At 34.3% G+C, this 20,760-nt stretch overlaps 1 protein-coding gene and 1 pseudogene across 1 annotated transcript; both read right to left on the bottom strand.

Moving 5' to 3' along the window:
- Positions 1-5,919: 5,919 nt before the first annotated feature.
- LOC124840725 (scarecrow-like protein 23 pseudogene) lies at positions 5,920-7,449 on the bottom strand (annotated as a pseudogene).
- A 2,425-nt stretch (positions 7,450-9,874) lies between these two features.
- LOC124840714 (uncharacterized) lies at positions 9,875-20,074 on the bottom strand. The gene is made up of 15 exons (XM_088112021.1): positions 19,867-20,074; positions 19,709-19,760; positions 19,193-19,481; positions 18,060-18,234; positions 17,666-17,749; positions 17,318-17,559; positions 16,802-17,018; positions 16,450-16,529; positions 16,038-16,122; positions 15,256-15,387; positions 15,053-15,166; positions 14,918-14,965; positions 11,574-11,658; positions 10,621-10,677; positions 9,875-10,458 (listed from the first exon to the last, which is right to left on the bottom strand). Exons 3-15 carry the CDS (start codon positions 19,417-19,419, stop codon positions 10,346-10,348), a joined length of 1,659 nt encoding a protein of 552 aa, XP_087968147.1. The 5' UTR covers positions 19,420-19,481; positions 19,709-19,760; positions 19,867-20,074; the 3' UTR covers positions 9,875-10,345.
- Positions 20,075-20,760: the final 686 nt, after the last annotated feature.

Raw genomic sequence — 20,760 nt, 5'->3', positions numbered from 1 at the left:
AAGTTTTGGACACTAGTATGGGAGATTTGTGTTCTTATTGGGATGATATTCATAATGTCGTTATCCTACAACACAATAAGATTAAGGCGTTATTTGAAAGAAGTCTCTTGCTCATGAGTGGTTGTTTTAAAGGATACATATATAGAAAACTTATTGGACATGTATCTCGATATGCATTGGATATCATTGTTGAGGAATTGGAAAGAGTGCAACAGATAGGATTAGATTCATCAAAAGTGTGGATGCATATTGAGACGTACATTTGGTCTCCCGTGTGTCTGTGATTTAGCACGCTATGACCCTAAGATGATCCCTTTGGATGAAATTCATATTATGTGGAGGAGATTGAGTTTCTCAAATGTTGATTTATAAATAAAACAATTAATTTAAAAAATATTTCAATTAATTATAATTAAATTAATAATAATTAATTCATTAACTATAAATAAAATAAATAAATAAAATAATTACGTCATTAATTATAAATAAAAGAAAATTCATTTAAAAACTATCAATAAAAAATTTATAAAATAATAAATTAATAAACTAAAAGGTTCAAAGAAAATAAAAAGAAATCATTCAAGGCGTCAACAAAAATGAGATATTTGTTGGGCCTTCAACGGATATCGAACCATCCACTAATGTCTAGTCTCGCGCTCGAGATGTATATACCTTGGCGTGAGGTATGTGTGTTAGAAGTCCCACATCGACTAGAAATAAGACCAATTTATAATATATATATATATATATATATAAGTGGATGCAAATCTCACCTTACAAGCCGGTTTTGTTGGGTTGAGTTAGGCTTGAAGTCCACCTATATATTATAAATTGGTCTTATCTCTAGTCGATGTGGGACTTCCAACAGAAATAACCACCAAGAATTTTCTCTTGGAACTCTTTTCAAACCATACTTCACCACATTTATAACCTCACGCAAAAATCAGCATATAATTCAATATTTTATTAATAAACAAGCTTTAAAATACTAATAGGCAAAAACATGTTTATTGATGAAATTGAGTACCTCTTTGCTCATTTGGTCATAGACAAGATGCATTGGATAAACCCAAACACTCAAAAACACTTATAACCAATTCTACACATTATAAACTAGAATTTAACAAACTAAGGGTCTAAACAAGTCATAATTGACTCAAAAACAGACCCTCAATTCTTCAATTTTATCATAAACCTATCCTTTAGACTTTCACTTGTTAAAACTCCTAAAATGGACAAAAAACAACCTAAAACTCAACATATTAACTACTTACCAACTCAATATAAGATTTATGGTTAATTAAAGTCTTAGAAAATTTTGTAATGATCTAAAAAAAAGTACCCAACATCAATTATAGTTCCAAAATCACTCTTATAGAATTTCACCTAGAAAAACCTCAAATTAGACCGAAAACCTCCAACAACACTTCCATTCCACTACTTCAATTCTAAAAGAGATTTATACCTCCTAGCTCTCCAAAACAACAACATTCAAAGTTCAAGTAAGTACCAATTCACAATCATTCACAACAACATTCATCAATAATCCAAATTCATTCATCAAACACAATTCTTACTAAAATAATTATCTCAAATGATAACATATTCAATCAAATCTCATTCTCACAACCTAAAAAACATAAATTTATACTTCTTAACACAAATTAAAGTAAATATTAGCTTTCATTACCTTACAGAGGACCAATTGTTCTATAGGAGCTAAGACAACTCCACCAACTCAAGAAACTCTATCTGTACATACAACTCACAGAAACATAGAGTATACCGTTAGAATCAATGATTAGTAAATAGTTTTATAAAAGACTCATATGACACATGCAAAACACTACGATAGAGTTAAAGATATTATCACTGTAATCACTTATACAATCTCTAATATTTAAATAAATAAACAAGAGATAAGAATCTTAAAAAAAATTAAAAAACTCTAAAAAATAATACATTTTAAAATAATAAAACTCATTCCTAGTAAATATCTTTATATTAAAAACATTAATATTAAAATAATCAAATTTTATCATCAAATAAACCAAATGAATTTTTAAGTTAATAAATAGAAGAAAAGTCACTGTCTCCATATTTACACACACATTTTCACCATTTTTATTAAATTTTCTAAATTATAGTCACATAACATCTCTGGTGTACATAAACGTCACATTAACATTAAAATGCCACATCAACGTATCATATCATGTCATATAACAAAAAGTTAAATTTGAAAAAAATAGAAAATTAAAATCGAAATCACATATTAAATATTATAAGAAAATATAAAAAAGTTGCAAGTTGTTCATTATTTCCATGGTGCACCACATATTATTTTGTTACTTAGGAGTTTATGATGCTTCCTATGTTTTCTTTTTCTTTTTCACAGTTTACATTTTTCGCCGTCTATAAGCTTGTTGGTGCCGACAACTTTTTTGTTTGCTACTTCCTTCGTGCTAGGCTAACCTTGTGTCCCACACAACCACAATCTCTACCCTTTGCCACAATCAGATCACAATAAGAAAATAAGATAATAATTGTTTGGAAATTAAAATTTAAGTTTCAGTTTAATATTAAATAAAAAAGTATGTATATATATATATATAAGGAACTATACTCTATAACCCCATTATTTGAATGTCTGAAGAGGTTTGGCATAGTTTGATCATCTCTCATATAAATTGTATTTATATTTCATAATTCCTTTCTTGGAAAAAAAATCTAATAACAGTATATGATTCTTTTCTACAACAAATATATTTATTATTAGTCGTACTTTTCTGATGTTCAGTGCAAATTTAATATTATTTGTATTTTAATTGTGTGAAATAAGTTATTTTATGATTTCAATCTGATATATTTTATTATTATTTTTTTATTTTTAAATTGATTCGCAAAATATAGTTTTAAACTATACTTAAGGATCCTTATATTTATAATAAATAGAACCATTACAAGGAAAAGTAAAGTTAATTTAAAGTTACCCTAAAATAACCATAAAGTAAAACTTTACAGAAACAATACTAATACACACCAAAAGAGGTCGGTCATACGAGAAGTGTATCGACCAAACGTCCTACACAAATACAACAGGAGTACAAGATCGAACAGTCTTGCTCTTAAACTACCGAACGGTCATCTGCACCTTCTGCTCACACCCATCGGTGATCATTGCAAAGACAAGGACGATCGAACGGAAAATAAAGAGGTAAGAAGGAGGAAATCACATGACAAGACAGGAAAATAAGGGTAAGCTAGTGTAATTTAATTAACTATGTAAACATTCATTTCATACAAACACATAAAACAATCATACTTCTACAGAAATCACACCAACATATTATAACCGACCATTTTCACTTTGACTGTCCGGACTGTATGAATTATGTAGCTACGACGTTTTTGCACCCGGGTGATGTAGTAACTGGGATGCCCTCAACAACTGCCACCCGAGGTTAGTCCGTTATACTTCGTCCATCTTAACCTTATGAACTAGGACCTCCTACCATTCTCACACATGATTTACTCCTCTCTACTTGAGAATGAGTAATCATAGAATATCAGGATAAACGCCACCTTAGCATGACCACATTCATACTTTACCATTCCATAACAAATCCTGAGATATTCCTCCCTGGAATACTCTTTCATATCCATACTATTCATATCACATTTTAAATATCATCATATTTCATTAACAACATATTTCCTCATCCATAACACCTTTAAATAACTTCAAACCGAACATTAAAATAACATCACCATTGAGCACAACTGACTCAGAAATATCAACACTTATTATGAATAAAACCTGACGGTAGAACACCCCCATATGCGAACATGATCGTACAGGATATTGTTTCCCTATGGTGAACATGACCGAACGATCATGTAAAGAGTGAAACTCAAACATGAGCCAAACGCTATTAGCTTGATCAGAGTACTATTGAATTAGACGGAACATTTATTGATTAATGCCGATTACTAGTAAACCATACCGAACACTATTATCTTAGACAAATCACTATAGGCTTAAGCTGAACACTGAGGCTTATGCCGATCGTTATAACCAGGCTAAACACTTTAGTTGAACCCAATGCTTATTGTGAGACAAAACATTTTCTCATTATTCAAAGACTATAACCGAACTATATTTACTAAACAGAATCCAAAGAATTGACTGAATAATATAGAACATCTATAATTGGACATAATCAAATACTAAAGCTTGTAATCAAAATCTAAGAGCTTAAACCGAATACTACGAGATTAGACCGAACACTCTTAGTTTCAATTTCAGTTACGTAATTTTGGTAATAAGCTGAGACCAAGTGCTTAGTGCATCACCGAGCACTACTGAAACCGAGTGCTGGCATCTGGCTGAGCACTACCGAGACCGAGCAGTCACTAACAGTTATAGTATATGACAGACCGAACGCTATATTAAATTAAAAATCAACACTAGACCGAGCGGTCATTAACTGAGAATCCACAATAGCAGAACTAAGTTAAGACCGAACACTAGAGAGAAGTCGAACGATCAATTAAAGGCCTTCAGCAAACTACATAATTCTGCAGAATAACTGCAAAGTTAGGATCAACACCAAACCTTACCAATTTCACTCGGCCACTAAACCAGAATTATGCAAAACAAAATCATCATAAACACAGCATCAATATTCCACACCAACAACATCGAACACCCAATTCATCCAATTTTACATTCATACAGAATCATCCAAATCAATTTCATACATTAAAACCAAGTAATTAAATTAGCTAGCTTCCCTTACCTCTTAACCGGACCAAACAGCTCTACCACTTTAGAAATTTGCTCCTAATACCAGAAAATCTCAAGAACCTACCGTTCTCCAATTTGCGATAACGGACCAACCCAAATACTAGAAAAGTGATTAGAAATAAGAAGAAGAAGCTGATGAATGCAACCAGAAACATGGCTTGCATGTGTCCGAAAATAGAATTTCTAAGAAGAGGATGAACTTACCAACTCTAAGCTTGATTTTGATCGGTGGAAAACAATGATCTTGCCTCCTAGTTTGCTTAAACAGTGGTTGGTTGAAGAAAAAAATGAAAGGAGATGAAAAATTTCTAGAGAGAAGGAGGATAAAAGTTAGAGGCTTGAGTTTTAGAGAGATGCATATTTATGAGAAAATGAGATGAACTGTGGTTTGAGAAATTTTATAAAATATTCACTCTTTTGAGACATCTGTGACTCCCTTCCAAATATATTTTCAGGTTTTGACAAAATACAAATAAAAAAAGTTATTTTCATCGCAGCTAAACTCTTTTTTAACCTATCGGAATAATTATATTATCACGTTTCCGTGAAAATAGCGCCAAAAAATATTATCTTTTAAATATTTTACTGCTTAAAAATAAAATGAACATGGAAAAGTTTTCAGATTTCTGAAAAAAGAAAAAGTTAATCTGTAGGGTTAAAAAATATTCCACTGTAGTACGCATTTTCCACAAAACATGCTTCACCTATAAAAGTTGGACACAATTTGATTAGGTATTAATGAAGTGCATTCCTGCCTGAAGCGAAGATAACCTAATTGCTTGTTCACACACACAAAAGGTCTGTGAAACAAAAACCAATTAAAGTTGAGAAAGTTGTTGCCACTCTTATTTTTTATTATGCATACGCATATGCATGTCTAAATTTAAACAACATTTGGGACCACATAAAGGGAAACAAACTTAATGTAGACACAGTAGCATTTAACTTGTAATGTTTTGTCATGTGGTTAAATTACCAAGGGCATGAGAACCAAGAAAATAGGAAGCAAAAAAAAATGGAAGAAAAAGCAAAGAAGCTAGATTTCTCAAGGGAGGAAATAGAAAAATGAATGTTCTGAATATACAGCTGAATTTTCTGAAGGTAGGAAGCTAGTTAGAAGTACAACAGGTCCATGCAGAAGCTGTGTACAAACTTGTATCCTTCCATCCAAGCCTTAATGTGCCATCAACTTGTGCAAGACTATACCCATAAGCTGGTGAGAACATGTTCAATATCAACTGAGCTTGAGCCATTGAATTGGCACTCATGGGAATCTGCTGAAAATAGTGGTTAGCAAGCTCTCTTCTCCACTGCCTAAACTTGTCTTCACCGTTCCTCTTAGGGCCTCCTATGGCCAACACATTGTTGATTTCCCTAGAGAGAAGGGCATGCTCCACACGGTGCCTGTTTTCATCATCAAAGTGTAAGTATGCTCCAAGAGAATCAAATAGGGTGGAGTAGTAGTGCAAGGAGCCCACAAAACGATCCAAGAATGAGCCTCCATGGTTCACATCTTGCTCCACCAAGGTGATTATTCTTGGCTCCAACTCCTCAAGGAGCCTTAGTGTTTTCCAATCAGGTCCAGTTGCATCGTACAGTGAATGCTGCAACCAATGCACTGCCAGTGCCTCGCCAGGCTTTACATGCAGCATAGACACATCGATTACTTCCCCAAACTTGCTTGCAATGGGGTGGAACTTGAATGACATGCCAAGCCTTCTTGCAAAGTTGGAGAGCTGTTTCCCAGTTTCAACGAGGAGTTCCGTTGAGGTTCCGAAGCATGTCATGGTTACCTGTGGTGGACCCTCCATTCTGGTGGCTAATATATGGAAAAAAGCTGGCCATTGCAGGCCTTGCATGATGTCCAAGTCGATTATGTGAATACTGTCACAATGGTTTACTGCCTCAAGGATTGCCTGGTTGGAAGTGAAGTGAGCAAATTTTATGAAAGGGGAAACGTTGTTGAAGACTTGGAATGCTGAGTTAATGTTTCTGTGATCAAGCAAAGGGGAACACATCCCAAGCCAAGAATTCATGACCCTGCAAGTCATGGCCTTGGTAAAATAAGCAACAACGCGTTCACCACACGATGCTTTGTAGGGTGAGGCCATTTGTGTTAGCTCTAGTAACATCCTATGAGCCTCACCCAGGTTGTCGACTGAAATTGCCACTGCACACTCCATTAGAAGGCTTATGAGGCTCAACCCTTGATCACAGACATTGTAGCTATGATCTAAACCTGAGTGAACATTGGTGATGGCCTCAAATTGGGGTCTAAAGCCTGAAGCTTTTCTTTCACTGATCAAGTTGGGTAAAAGTGAGGGAACAAGGTTGTGATGGGAAACCCTTGTTGTGTTATTTGGCACCAAGCTATCAGAAGTGGTTTCTGGTAAGTCTTCAACAAGGTGTTTAGTGATGTCATCAATGTGTTCCTCCATCCAATCAGAGACTTCATTCTGCCCCATGTTTAGGCACTGGTTTTCTGTTGCTGGCTTTGGATATAGGTTTGATGGGGTTGGAGCCGAAAATGGCAAGGAAGTAATAATATTTGAGTAGTGATCCCATGTTTCATGCATGTGCGAACGAATCATGTTTGGATTATAATTTGCATGAACCAGCTCGAATCCCACTTTCATCATACAAGGATCAAATAATGCAAGAAATGTAATAAATTATTGAGATAGGGAAAAGAAACAAGAGCAAAACACAAAAGAAGAGGAACAAGGGAGGAGAAGGTGTAAGAGGGGCTTTGAAGAATAGGCTTGTGCCACTTTTAAAGGCAAAGTTTGACGATAAAAAAAGAAAAAAAGAGTTTATTGTGTTGTTTTGTATTGTATTGTCAATGACATTGCCAATTCCAGGGGCTGGCCGGCATAATAAAGCCACTAAGAAAAAGATAAGTGGCTAGAAGCCTAATCATTACACGTCGATTTGGCAGTGATTTTACTATTATAGTAATGAACTTAAATGTTTGTAAGCTTTTTATTACATGTCTTAACTTTGAGCTATTTTTCAAAGCTGATGTGAATAGCATGGAGAGTGACGTTTTTGTTTGTGGTGACATGGTGATGGAGAAGGAGCAACTACCCTATATAAATAATAATATGATTAATGTCATCATAAACTGTAGTGAAAATTGCTTTTCACTTGTTTATCTTAATCCTCTCTGACTTCGCAAAGCCACTGAGGAATTAGGAACGAAATGGAAATTGCTTTTCGTACACAGTACACATTTATCATATCAGTTCTGCTTTTTACTTCAACACTTTTCAATCCTTCCCTTGTAGATATTTATTTAGTGGCATTCTTCTTTAAAATTTCCTTTTCATTATTAACCGAGAATAAGATATATTAATTGAGTAATTATTAAACCACCTTTTAGAAGAAAGCGAAGGTTATGTTAGTTTATTAAGGGTGAATGGGTATGGAAGGACCGTCCCAATTATTTTACCATGCTACAATGACAGTTTAATATAGAAAGATTATTGATGTCTAATTTTGATTAGTAAAGAAGATGAAGTTAAATATCATGCTTTAAACGACACGGCACATGAAAAATAATGGTGTTATTATCCGTGGGCTGTTTCATGGTGTTTTGTGATATAATTCTTATGTAAGTTTGACATTTTCCTCATCAAGGCTGCTTCATAGGGAATGAGTATGCAGGAGAATGCAATTATTTTATATTTAGAAAAAAAAGAAGTAAAGAAATAAAGCAAGGAACCATTCCAATGCATTAAAAAAGAAGTGTGAGTGTCACACTGTAAATATGAGAAGAAATCAAATGTTGGAGCTAAAGGAGGCAGTCAAAATGTGTTGATTCTAGGTAAACACAGTTTAATTTTTCATTTTTAATTAGTTTTGAATTTTTATAATCTTTTATATATATGTTAATTCTTTTAGTTATAACAATTCTGCCATTTATCAATATTAGTAAACTATTGTAAACTAAAAGTATCTAAATAGTAATGATGAGAAATTTATTTTACATCCTTTGTCAATATCTTATATAAGTAAAAGATAAAAATGAGACATTTTTATCTTAGATAAAAATATAAAACCATGGTATATAAGTAGATGAAAATAATAAAATAATAAAATCACGTTTTATAGAAGAAATGTAAAAAAATTAATAAATATTTTAAAGATAAAATAAGGCATATGTCATCTCTGAAATCTGGACAGAATATTCGAATAAGTTTTCCTTGGAATGCTCTTGCACCAATCAATCATAACAATCACATATATTGGTGCGGTTTTAATATGAATACGACAATATTTAACCTTTTTTTTCCTTCCCTCAAACATGTGTTGAGGCACTATTTGTTGCTTTAAGTACGCATGATTTAGAAAAGGGAAAACATAAATTTTGCTGTAAACTATTGATCAATTAATCAATTGCAAATTTGATGCAAATTTCGCCTGTTATAATTTCACTATTTTAAAAAATATATTTTGAGTAGGAAGTATGTGCCAATTCGTTTACTTTTTTCTATCAAAACACAGTCCAAATTAAGAACGTAAACAAAATATACAGACTATGATACGTAATAGCAGATGCATCTTCGGTATGATCAAAACTGGAATGTCAAGGTTAATAATATCTTTAAGCTGAAAAATATTTGAGATTATTTGAGGGGTACAAAAACAGTTTGGTTTGAACCATTTTCGTTCAATTTTGGCATAAGATAAGTGATGAGCCAGCAACAATACCACCACGTCACAGTATGATGGTATTAATCATGTCAACTTCTGAAAGTAGTGCTCACCAAATCCGACACCCTTCAAAAATTACACTTCAGTTTCTTGTTTTTTAGTAAAATAAAATAGTGTTGATGTGATGCATGAAATAAGAAAGATGATTTTACATTTCCATATGATGCAGGAAGCATGTTAGATTCAAGAGTAAAAGTAATGCACAATAAAAGATGCAAAAGGAAACTTTTCACATATTATGTGTAATAAACACTGTCAATAAGAATGTAGGTAATACTCCTAAAAATACAGTATCATGTTAACTGGCTAAATATTACAGAAGAATTCAGTGTGCAGAAAAGAACTGAGTAAATAGGAAAAGTAATCCTCCAATTTTAAAATGTAAGCAATGAAGTAGACATCAGCTTAGAGGCATCCCGTCCAATACAATAATAAATAAACGAACCATAACCCTTACAAATTAATGATATTTAAAAAAAAAATGTAAATAGATGTTGTTCTTATATACTACACTCCAATGATACATGGACAAATGCTTTGGTATCATTAATGTAAAAGAGAACGCGAATATACATTGTATGAAGTATTGATAGACAATGGGTGTATGTTTTAGTGTAGCATGTGTAACAAGGGAGGTGGTGAGGAGTAAGAGATTTACAAATCAATAGTTGCGAGCCACTGACGAGACTGGTCCAAGCCATTAGTGTAATGAAGAACAAATCCAAACGCATCAAAGAGTGAAATTTTAAAGGTGGAAATGGTTAAAATGCTGAGTTATGATTCCTACTGTGTCAGTGGATAGATCACGCGAGAAGCTTGTTAGGACCTGGGAGGAAGATTCTTGTCTCTGCGAGATACCTCTAACTGGGGTGGCAAGAGCTTTAAAAAGCTTCCTTGAGCAGATGTGTCGGACAACTCTTGCTCTGGTGTTTCTGATTCACAATCAATCATGTCAGCCAGTTTTATCACTTCAAAAGATTTATGGTTACATTACATGAAAGAAACGCAGGTATACCGTACACAGTGAAACACAAGCTAAAAGAAAACAGCTATAAGGAATATAATGAATGGTCCCAAAGCAAGAGAAAGCCTACCGAAAAGTGACTTGATGGTTGGCCTCTTTGGTTTGGATTGTTTCTTTTTCAGTTCAGCTGGGAGCAAGAGGAAACCAAAGTCAACGCAAAAGAACAAAACAAACGACCTTCCAGGACATTAAATGCAAATACGATCAGCACAAAAGACAAACACAAAAATTCAAAGATTTTTGCCTTTCAACATAACCCCACCAGTTTACGTTTCCTTCCTGAAAAAACATGTCACCTCATTGAAGTGAAACTGAGGTTTTATATATCCTTGCAATAATATCTGAACAATGCTATTATTTTTTCATGTAACAACCACTTACTGACTTAAACAATCATACTCTCAATTAATGTATCTGTTGGGCCTTTAACCCCTGTTCACAAGAGGAGGAGGTGTAAAAAAGAAGGAAGATGGGCTGAGACTAAATGGGCTAAAAGCATGGAAATGCAAAACTAGAAGGTGAGATATGGATAACAAAATGTCCACATGGAAAGAGGATATTGGAGTGGAATACTCAGTCATGAGGTACGAGAGAGTAGCAAAAGGGCGTGACAGAAATTGGGTGAGGTATTGGTAGGCATGGTTGCATCTTGCAACTCTGGATGTTATCTTCTTTTCTGGATTACTATTTTCCGTTTTTCCTGGTTTCTTTTTCTAAGCTTGAGTTATGCTGTTTTGGCTGTAAAGTAATTGTTCTCCTACAATATCATCTACTTCCTTTCATATAATACCAGTTTCTATCAGTACCTAAGATGGAAACACATACACAAAAAGAGCTCCTCAACCATAATTATCTAAAAAATGATTTTGAATATCTGAATATCCCTCTTATAATAAATATATCTAACATAACAAGCATAATAGCTATGACATGACTAAAAGAGAATCCCCAAAAAACATTAACATAAAACAATTTGAAGCAGTAAAAAGTGAAAAAAAAAAATAAATAAATAAAGAGATGTACCCATCCCAGGGACTTGATAATCGTTGACAATTTCAAAGTTCTTGTATGTGTATCCAACAAAATTTAAGTCCTTAGATGAAAGCATCTGCAACATCTCAACAAAAAAAAGGACAAAGGAAATCGATAGGAGTGAGAAAACAGAAATTAACAAATTGAAGATTTGAAGATAGAGAATATAATGTAGCAAGAGAAAATATTAAACAATTGTGATAGACGTCAGGTAAAAAGAACAAAATAACTAACAATTATAACTTGCAAGATACCCCTTGGCCGCTGCTAATAATAAGTATAACCAAGTTATACACTGGTAAGTTTTTTATAATGGTTAACAAGAACTGCCTTTAGCTAATATAATTCAGACTCAAGAAGATCTAAGCAACCCTGTGTCGTGAAAGTTATTGCTAACCTAGTGCTCACGTTTTTCAAAGCTTTAATAATACACATTTCAACACGGGCCATGTTACGTACCTGAGTACGTAAACTAGCCAAATACAACCTTGCACACTCTCTCACACGTAATAGAACAATAAACACACGTAATAGAACAATAAACGAATAACAATGGATGAATGAATCTCTTTTATTGATGGTAATATCTGAATAAACAAGGGTAAACAATAATTGGGAGCATAACCTCCTTCAATTACTTTGAGAGCATAACCTCCCTCACAAGACAATAATGTCTGTCACAAAACTCAATAATCACCAGCATACCTTTAACCCTAGACTCTAACTTTATTTATATTAATTATTTCCAGCCCATCTCTTATTAAATATTCCTCTATCTGCATTTAATATAAATATCCTTATATTTAATATAAATATCCCTATATTTAATATAAATATCTCTATATTTAATATAAATATCTCTATATTTAATATAAATATCTCTCCGTATATTATCCTAGCATATATCCTTAATTATAAATATCTTATATTGAATATTTCCCTAAATATATATTTATTTACTCTAATTAACTTATACTATATTTATTTACTCTAATTAACTTATACTATATTTATTTACTCTAATTAACTTATACTATATTTATTTACTCTAATTAACTTATACTAAATATTCTCTCTGCTCATATACTTTCCAACCCTTATTATTACCCCTACCTTAGATCGTAACATTACTCCTCGCTGCAAAACAACCTTGTCCCCAAGGTTGGATTGGGGAGCTTGATCTCATGGCTCCTCATCAATTCAAGTCTGGAGGTTTGGGTGGTGGAAATTCTTCGTCGTCCTCGGCATATATCAGGACTCTCAAACTCCTGTCCGGACAACGGTGCGCAGGACCGAACCGCTCGCCGCATCTAAAGCACCTTCCTTCTTTCCTACGTTTTTCATATTCCTCATAAGGTAGATCCCTCACGTTTCTTTCCTTTCGTCCGGTCCCCACATTCTCCGTGATGTCCGCCCGGCTCTCCACGACAGTTACCGTTCGGCCTTGGTTCGGGCGACTGAGCTCCAGTCGCGTATCCACCCCGTTCGGTTTTTCTCCAGATTGATTCTCGATCACACTTCCGCTCCCAGCCTTCACGCCCCCTTGGAACTCTTCCACATCCTTTGCCAGTCTCATAACGTCCATCAACTCCCGCGGATCAAGTAATCTGAGTTGATTACGGATCCCCTCCTGCAATCCTGCCATAAAGTACCCCATCAGCTGTGCGTCGGGCATTGTTTCCGTTTGGCCGACCAAGACTTCAAATTCTTGGATGTATTCTTCCACGGTTCCTGATTGTTTACAGGCCGCCAGTCTCTCGAAGACGGTTCCCCGGTTTCTTCCTCCAAAACGGATCACCATTGACTCCTTTAATCCTGCCCACGAACGGTTCCTGGCCTTCTCCCTCCAGAATCTGAACCAGTGTCCTGCGATTCCCTCCATGCTGATATAGGCTAGGTGCAACTTTTCTTCCTCCGACACTCCTTGTAGCTCAAAGAATTTGTCCGCTCTATTGATCCAATTCAAAGGATCGCTTCCTTCGAAGATGGGTAAGTCTACCCTTCTCCTCCAATATGGTTGCTCCTCTCGGTGTCCACCATCTAGCCTCCTGCCCTCTCTCTCGTCCTCCTCATTCCTTCTCCCATTGACAGACCCCTGACTTCCATCAGGATTTCCCTCATGTCGTCGACCTCGCTCTCCCATCACCTTCACCAGTTCCTGGACTGCTGCCTCCAGTCCTCCCATGGAGATTTCTATGACCTCCAATCTTCCTTCAATGACATTCACTCTTCCCTCCATGATGATCCGGCAGTTTCCTCCCTTGACGATCCGGCAGGTCGGACCAATTGTTACGTACCTGAGTACGTAAACTAGCCAAATACAACCTTGCACACTCTCTCACACGTAATAGAACAATAAACACACGTAATAGAACAATAAACGAATAACAATGGATGAATGAATCTCTTTTATTGATGGTAATATCTGAATAAACAAGGGTAAACAATAATTGGGAGCATAACCTCCTTCAATTACTTTGAGAGCATAACCTCCCTCACAAGACAATAATGTCTGTCACAAAACTCAATAATCACCAGCATACCTTTAACCCTAGACTCTAACTTTATTTATATTAATTATTTCCAGCCCATCTCTTATTAAATATTCCTCTATCTGCATTTAATATAAATATCCTTATATTTAATATAAATATCCCTATATTTAATATAAATATCTCTATATTTAATATAAATATCTCTCCGTATATTATCCTAGCATATATCCTTAATTATAAATATCTTATATTGAATATTTCCCTAAATATATATTTATTTACTCTAATTAACTTATACTATATTTATTTACTCTAATTAACTTATACTATATTTATTTACTCTAATTAACTTATACTAAATATTCTCTCTGCTCATATACTTTCCAACCCTTATTATTACCCCTACCTTAGATCGTAACAGGCCATGACTTAGGTTTCCAAAATATTCCGCACAAGTATCAATTCTTGTTAGAAAAATTGTAAAGTTAGTTAGATGTAGGAAGTACAATCCCAAACATTATTCATATCAAGAGTTTGAAGAAGATAAATAGTTCAAAAAGTATAAACAAAGCAATGATGACTAATTGATTTTTCCTACCACCATGGTCCTGCCTATGGTTTGTACCATCTCAACAACAAACACAACTCATATGACGACTAAAATATACACCAATAATCTACTCATAAATCACATCCATGCAAAGTATAAAATGATGACTAACTAATTTTCTCTGTCCTTTCTACACTACCGGGGGCAGACACAAGCTCTATAGATGACTAACTAATTTTCTCTGTCCTTTCTAACTAATTTCGCACAGAGAAGGAAATGCCAAATATTACCTTCCTCCATGGACCAGATCTTGACGATGATTGACTTTGGCTGTCAGACTACAATTGCAAAAGATAAAATGAGAATAAGTGAACAAGGCACTTCTAACAAGCTACACAAAGCGAAAATGTAAGAGACTCAAATACCTCATCAAACTTTTCAAAATTTTGAGTGTCTAACTCATCATTGACCTCAGGAATAAATGCAGCTTCCATATGATACAGCTTATCCCATTCAACACCTTTGAAGAATGGATGAGCCTAAAGAATATGGCAAAAAGGTAAAATCCATACCAAAAAGTATAATATAGCAAACAGATGAATTTAGAAAGTCATAGAGCATACATCACCTTTATTTCATCTGCACCATTTGACCCCAGCCTCTGATTTACATTACACAAAAGTTTACTAATAAGATTTTTAGCTTCTGGGGACAGCCTAGCTTCTTCAGGAAATTTCAAATAAGCTTTCCAATTTACAATCTACACAAAAGAGAAACCAAGATTAGCATGCTCTATAAAATTTATACACAATTATGTAAACATGATTTTGCTACTACTATAGAGTGTAGGTTGCACTATACCATGAATCATGTTAGAAAACCGTTTTATGGAAATTGAGAGGAAAAAAAAAGTGATTTTAATGCTTGACTGAAAAAATGAATAAAATCAAGAAAGATCTCTCCTCCAACCAACCTCCAGCTTTGTTCTAGCACATTTTTATGCCACTCCTTTCTACCTCTCCAATTTTAAGCTAAATGCATGTGTATTTGGTTCAGTTCAAATCATCCAAACAGATGTTCAATGCCAATGATACAAAATGTTTCTTCTTTATTTCATGCTTTGGAAAGTGTGAATTACCATTTGCAATGATGAAAACAGGTTCCCAAACACACTCTGACTAATTGTTCTTTCTATACTATATTTTAACAGACCATTGATAAGAAAATCAAAACAATTAGCTTCTGAAGTCCAGGCATGATATCATATTGCTTGTACTTCATAAAAAAATAAAGAATGCATTATCAATATGAATTATGATCCACCACTCTGCACTTATAGAAAGTTTACTCTTTCCAGTGTGAATGTCAAACAAGCATAATCAAAAGAAACATTTCTTTTGAAATGATTACCTTCCTACAAGTCAACATCGGATCATCAGAATAAAAAGGTGGATATCCCACCAACATTTCATACATAATCGCTCCAAGTGACCACCTGTGAATTTCGCAAAAACCATCATTGCATCAATATAAAATATGTAACTTAAAACTTATGTTCACAAATTCCACATAAATGAAACAGAATCTGACATGCTTTTAGAACATTTGAAAAGGAAATAATAAAAAAAAAGGAAGTGTCCGAGATTGCATCCCAATGATGGAAGTAAGAAATTTGAATGCCAAACTGGGTTGGAACTTGAAAATTATTGAAAAGATCACCAGAAATGAATAAAATGACAAACTCAATTGTTATGATATAGATACATCATAGCATAAATAAATTAATACTTAACATGCCAACATTCACACACATAAAACTCACCAATCACATTCCATCCCATAACCTTTCTTCAAAAGAACTTCTGGAGCAATATAATCTGGTGTACCAACTGTGGAATAAGCCTGCAAGGGTTTATACATTTAAAAATTACAAGCACACAAAAAAGATGTATAACAATGTCATCTTTAACCATTAGTTTAATGGAGCCATTTATTTTCATTTTTTCATTTTGGGTTGGGTGAGCAGATAGGGTTTTGATATGTACAAATTATCAAAACTGTAACATTTCACTGCATCACAAGGAAAACACAACATCAAGTTTTACAATTGCATGCACTGTCATAACAAATAAAAGGACTTAAAAATAATAATAGCGTTATAGCAGTGAACTTACAAGTGTTCTCCTGTTCATTTGCCAATGTTGAAGTTGTTCTTGTTGTGAACGTTTAGGAGTTATCCGCTCTTCGTTTTGTGGAGTTCCATTCACATTCTGACCCACAGAAAAATCCTTTTCTTCAAGTGTATTGCAATCTAATGGTTTACAAAGTCCAAAATCTGACAATTTCAAGTGCCCGTATCTTTCAAGTAACAAATTGTCTGGCTTGATATCCCTGTAGCACAAAATATTGAAGAGACAGACTTATACTATATAAATGATTAAGTTTGCTTTAGTTTCAAAAAGATAAACACAAACAAATAGATGTGGCTTCATACATCAACAGTTTTCACAATTAGATCCTTTTTAAATTAGTAGCAAATATGTAAGCCTCACATTTGTAACAGTATATTCTGGAAATTAACTCAGTTATACCAGAATCAATTAAAAGATAACCCTACATAAAAAAGTTAAATGTGGAATAACAAAGGAAATCGGACTTCTCTGGAAGTAAATGAACAAGTATATTTATACCTGTGTATATAATTGTGTTTATGTATAGATTCAATAGCCAGAACAGTTTCTCCAACATAAAATCTGGCTTCATCTTCGGTCAAGGTATCCTTTCTCATTAGTAGAGTCATCATATCCCCACCCGGTAGATACTCCATAATAAGATACAAATATTCAGCATCCTGGAATGAACAATAAAGTTTGACTATGCAATTGCTGTCAACCTCTGCGAGGAGATTCCTTTCAGCTTTAACATGCTCAACCTGAAAAAAATAACAAATTGGAATAGGTATAATGATCTTATTGATCATAGGCATTTAAACTGCTAAATTCTGGAAAACATAATCTAGCTTGACCAATGCTTGTAACCTGGCCTCTGCGGAGCATCTCTGATTTTTTTAGCTTCTTCATTGCATACACATGACCACTAGTCTTCTCCCTACAGACTCTGACCTGGAAAAATTCAATTTTCAGAGAAAAAAAGTGGGAGAGAGGAAATCGGTTGGAAAATTCTGTCACCCTTTTACACACAAGCCAAAAATGAATTTGTGTTTCTCGAAACGGTAGGTGCTCCACCACATAAAATCTTCAAATTAATCCTATTTTAAGATAGAAATCAGTCTTTTATAAGTTGACAATCATTGTTAATATTTTACAGAGATCAGTCTTTTTATATACTTTAAGATAGAAATCAGTACATTCATTGATCAGAAGTTCAAGGAAGAAAGTAAAGCCAATCATAGCAAGATAATCATATACATACCTCTCCAAATGCTCCTTTTCCTATCATTGTTAATAACTCAAAATCATCAACACCCATCTTATGCCTCTGAAGGCGCATATATTCAGTTTCCTTTTTCTCTAAAAACTTAAGCAGGTTGTTTTGATCCTCCTCAGAGACATCAGCATCAGCCAACTTCTTTTCCAAGATGGTTCGACTGTTATAAGTAGGTGAGGTGTTACAAAAGTTGATCATATGTTTGCCGAAGCAACTAACACGGTACACATTAATATTCAAGCAAATTACAGTTTCAGAAATATTCACATGCACCTTACAAAAAACAGAGGAATCCATCTCCCACATTAGTCATTTTCTGATCCCGTTAATTATGAGAACTTTATATCTACCACACTAAGAGTTTGTGATATGAGCCAATGACTTAAGTCTTCGTTAAATCTTTCCAATTTTTCTTAGCAGTACAATGGTCACACTAAGCTTAGAACCTACGATCTCACGCATACTACTAGGCAACCCATAAGAGCTAGGCAACCCTAGTGGGTCATTAAACTTTCCAGTTAAGAACATAGAAAAGAGATGTCTTCCAACCCATTAGACGAACGTGCACATACAAGCTTCATGAAAAAATAGAATTAGTAACCAGTTCTTTATATGAATAGTCCACCAAATTTCACAAAAACATTAAAACATCCTGGCGGAAATAATTACAGTGCCAGATTTGAGTTAGAAATTCAAAGGTTTTCATAAGGATGTACTAAATGAGACATAATCCAACTTCAATTTTCAATCACAGACTCCTTTCGAAAGTTCGTTCAGTAAGAGCAGTATGTATGTAGCGATGGAAAAATGCCACGTCAATACTAAAAACATATACTAGAAGATTTACAGAACTAGAGTCTAGCATGATGAAAACAAATACCAACAGAGCAACTATCTATCTGACAAAAATTATAACACTTTAGAATCAATCGACCGCATCAGTTATAAGAAATCTAATATCGAGAAAATTACTGAAAGTCTTTAATAGAAAAGAGAGGAATCCCACAAAAATGTACCCAAAAACTGTACGCAAGATGTTTGAAAACAAACAAGTGTCAACACTTGATGTTTCTCCATACATAAAACATTATCAGAATCAGCGATTAACTGAATCATACCGCTCTTTCCTCTCCTGAAGGTTCTTCATTTGCTCCTTGTAATGATTTTCAATGTACTGCTTTGCTGCGGCCACCTTCTGTTTCGTGACACTGGAAAGCACTGCTTCATCCACCGCCGCATTCAAATCCTCGTTTCCTCCAATACTATCCTCCTCCTTCTTCTTCGCAGCAGCCCTGGTTCTATCTCGAGGCTGGAACTTCTGAAGCCAACTCCTTGCAGAATCCATCTCCTCGCCTCAATGTTAAACAATCAACCTTCTAACCATTCCCAACACTTCATTCCAAACCCCTAAAAGGATAAACACAAAAACCCAACTGTAAGAAATCTTTATCAACAGGAACACAACTCACCCCCTACAATTTTCACACACAAAAAAGCTAACATATTTAGTCTCATTCCCTGCACTTTCTATTTTCGCCGACGACCCATTTTCCACAAAGATACATACTTTTTCCCAAAAAAAAAAAAGTTCAGCGAAAAAGAAAAAGAAAAACGAAAGATTTCCTTTCCGGCACCTTAATTGCTCGATTTCAAGCGTTTCCAGGGCAAAACAGTAGAATTGATGCCCTGAAGTAACAGAAGCAAAAAGGATGTTAGGGTTTAGGAACGGCAAAGAAGAAATCAGAATGTAGAAGAATTGCGGTTCTAGAAAGAAGCTGAGGATTCGTATTACCGAGTTATGAAGAAAGGTTCTTCTTTTTTAGATCCCCGAAACCCTAAAGAGAGGGAGAGAGTAGTAAATTGGTTGGGCAATGGCAACGACAATGGCCAATGGCTTCAGTGAAGAACTACTGACAGAGATCAACTTTGCGCGTTATTCAGTGTTTCAAGCTGTCTTTCTCTGTGTATGTATCATGATTCGTACATGACATGGCGTTCACCTTTTGTGCCAAATTTGCAACTAAATCTTCTTACTTTTTAAATGTATTTTTTAAAATAAAAAATGAAAAATTGCACTGAAGAAAATAAATAAATGGGTAATTTTATCATTTAAAAATTAGTTACTTTGGATCCCGCGAAGAACCGGTTTCGATTTCAGTGTTGTCTCCTTTTTTACTGAAAATAATTTTGTCTCTTTTGTGGAAATAATATTAAAATCGTTTTGGGTAAGTTTAAAAAATGTTAGGTAGTCATTGCTTGGACAAGAGGTATCGTTTTTCTCAGCAAAATTGGTGGAGCCACCACAAGTGCCGCCGCCGCTGCCGGCCTGAATTTTGGAAGCATGAGCACTGTTGTTTGCTTTACAAAGTTTCGAGAAACAAGAATTGGTAGCCCAACAGTATGTTAGGATAACAATGGACCATTTCGCACGATTAGCCGCCCTAGCAATTATTAAATTATGGGATTAAGTAAGATTTTAGTTTCAAAACAGTTAAATTAGAATTTTTCTACCTTTTCTATTTTTCAAAAATTTTGATAAATTTTACTTGGTACGCTGAAATGTTCAATATTAGAGAAATGTTCAATATTATAACGTGCTGCACAATAAAAAAATTGAAGCATTTATTCAGTTTTGTTTATGAAGAGTCTTGGACATTTTTAACGCTTTAAGAAAACAAATCCATTT

This window comes from Vigna umbellata, chromosome 4 (assembly GCF_029865625.1).
Source record: "Vigna umbellata cultivar VRB3 chromosome 4, Vumbellata_1.0, whole genome shotgun sequence".
Taxonomy (NCBI): domain Eukaryota; kingdom Viridiplantae; phylum Streptophyta; class Magnoliopsida; order Fabales; family Fabaceae; genus Vigna; species Vigna umbellata.
Note: the sequence above shows the minus strand (reverse complement) of the source record. Positions and strands in the feature narration are given on the sequence as shown.

What these genes read in the sequence shown, in the direction of transcription:
- LOC124840714 (XM_088112021.1), bottom strand. Translation starts at nt 19,419, where the DNA reads ATGGATTCTGCAAGGAGTTGGCTTCAGAAGTTCCAGCCTCGAGATAGA. An exon ending in ATGGTGCAGATGAAATAAAG is followed by an intron (nt 15,167 to 15,255) that starts GTGATGTATGCT and finishes CATATTCTTTAG; the next exon opens with GCTCATCCATTCTTCAAAGG. An exon ending in GATCTGGTCCATGGAGGAAG is followed by an intron (nt 11,659 to 14,917) that starts GTAATATTTGGC and finishes GAGATGTTGCAG; the next exon opens with ATGCTTTCATCTAAGGACTT.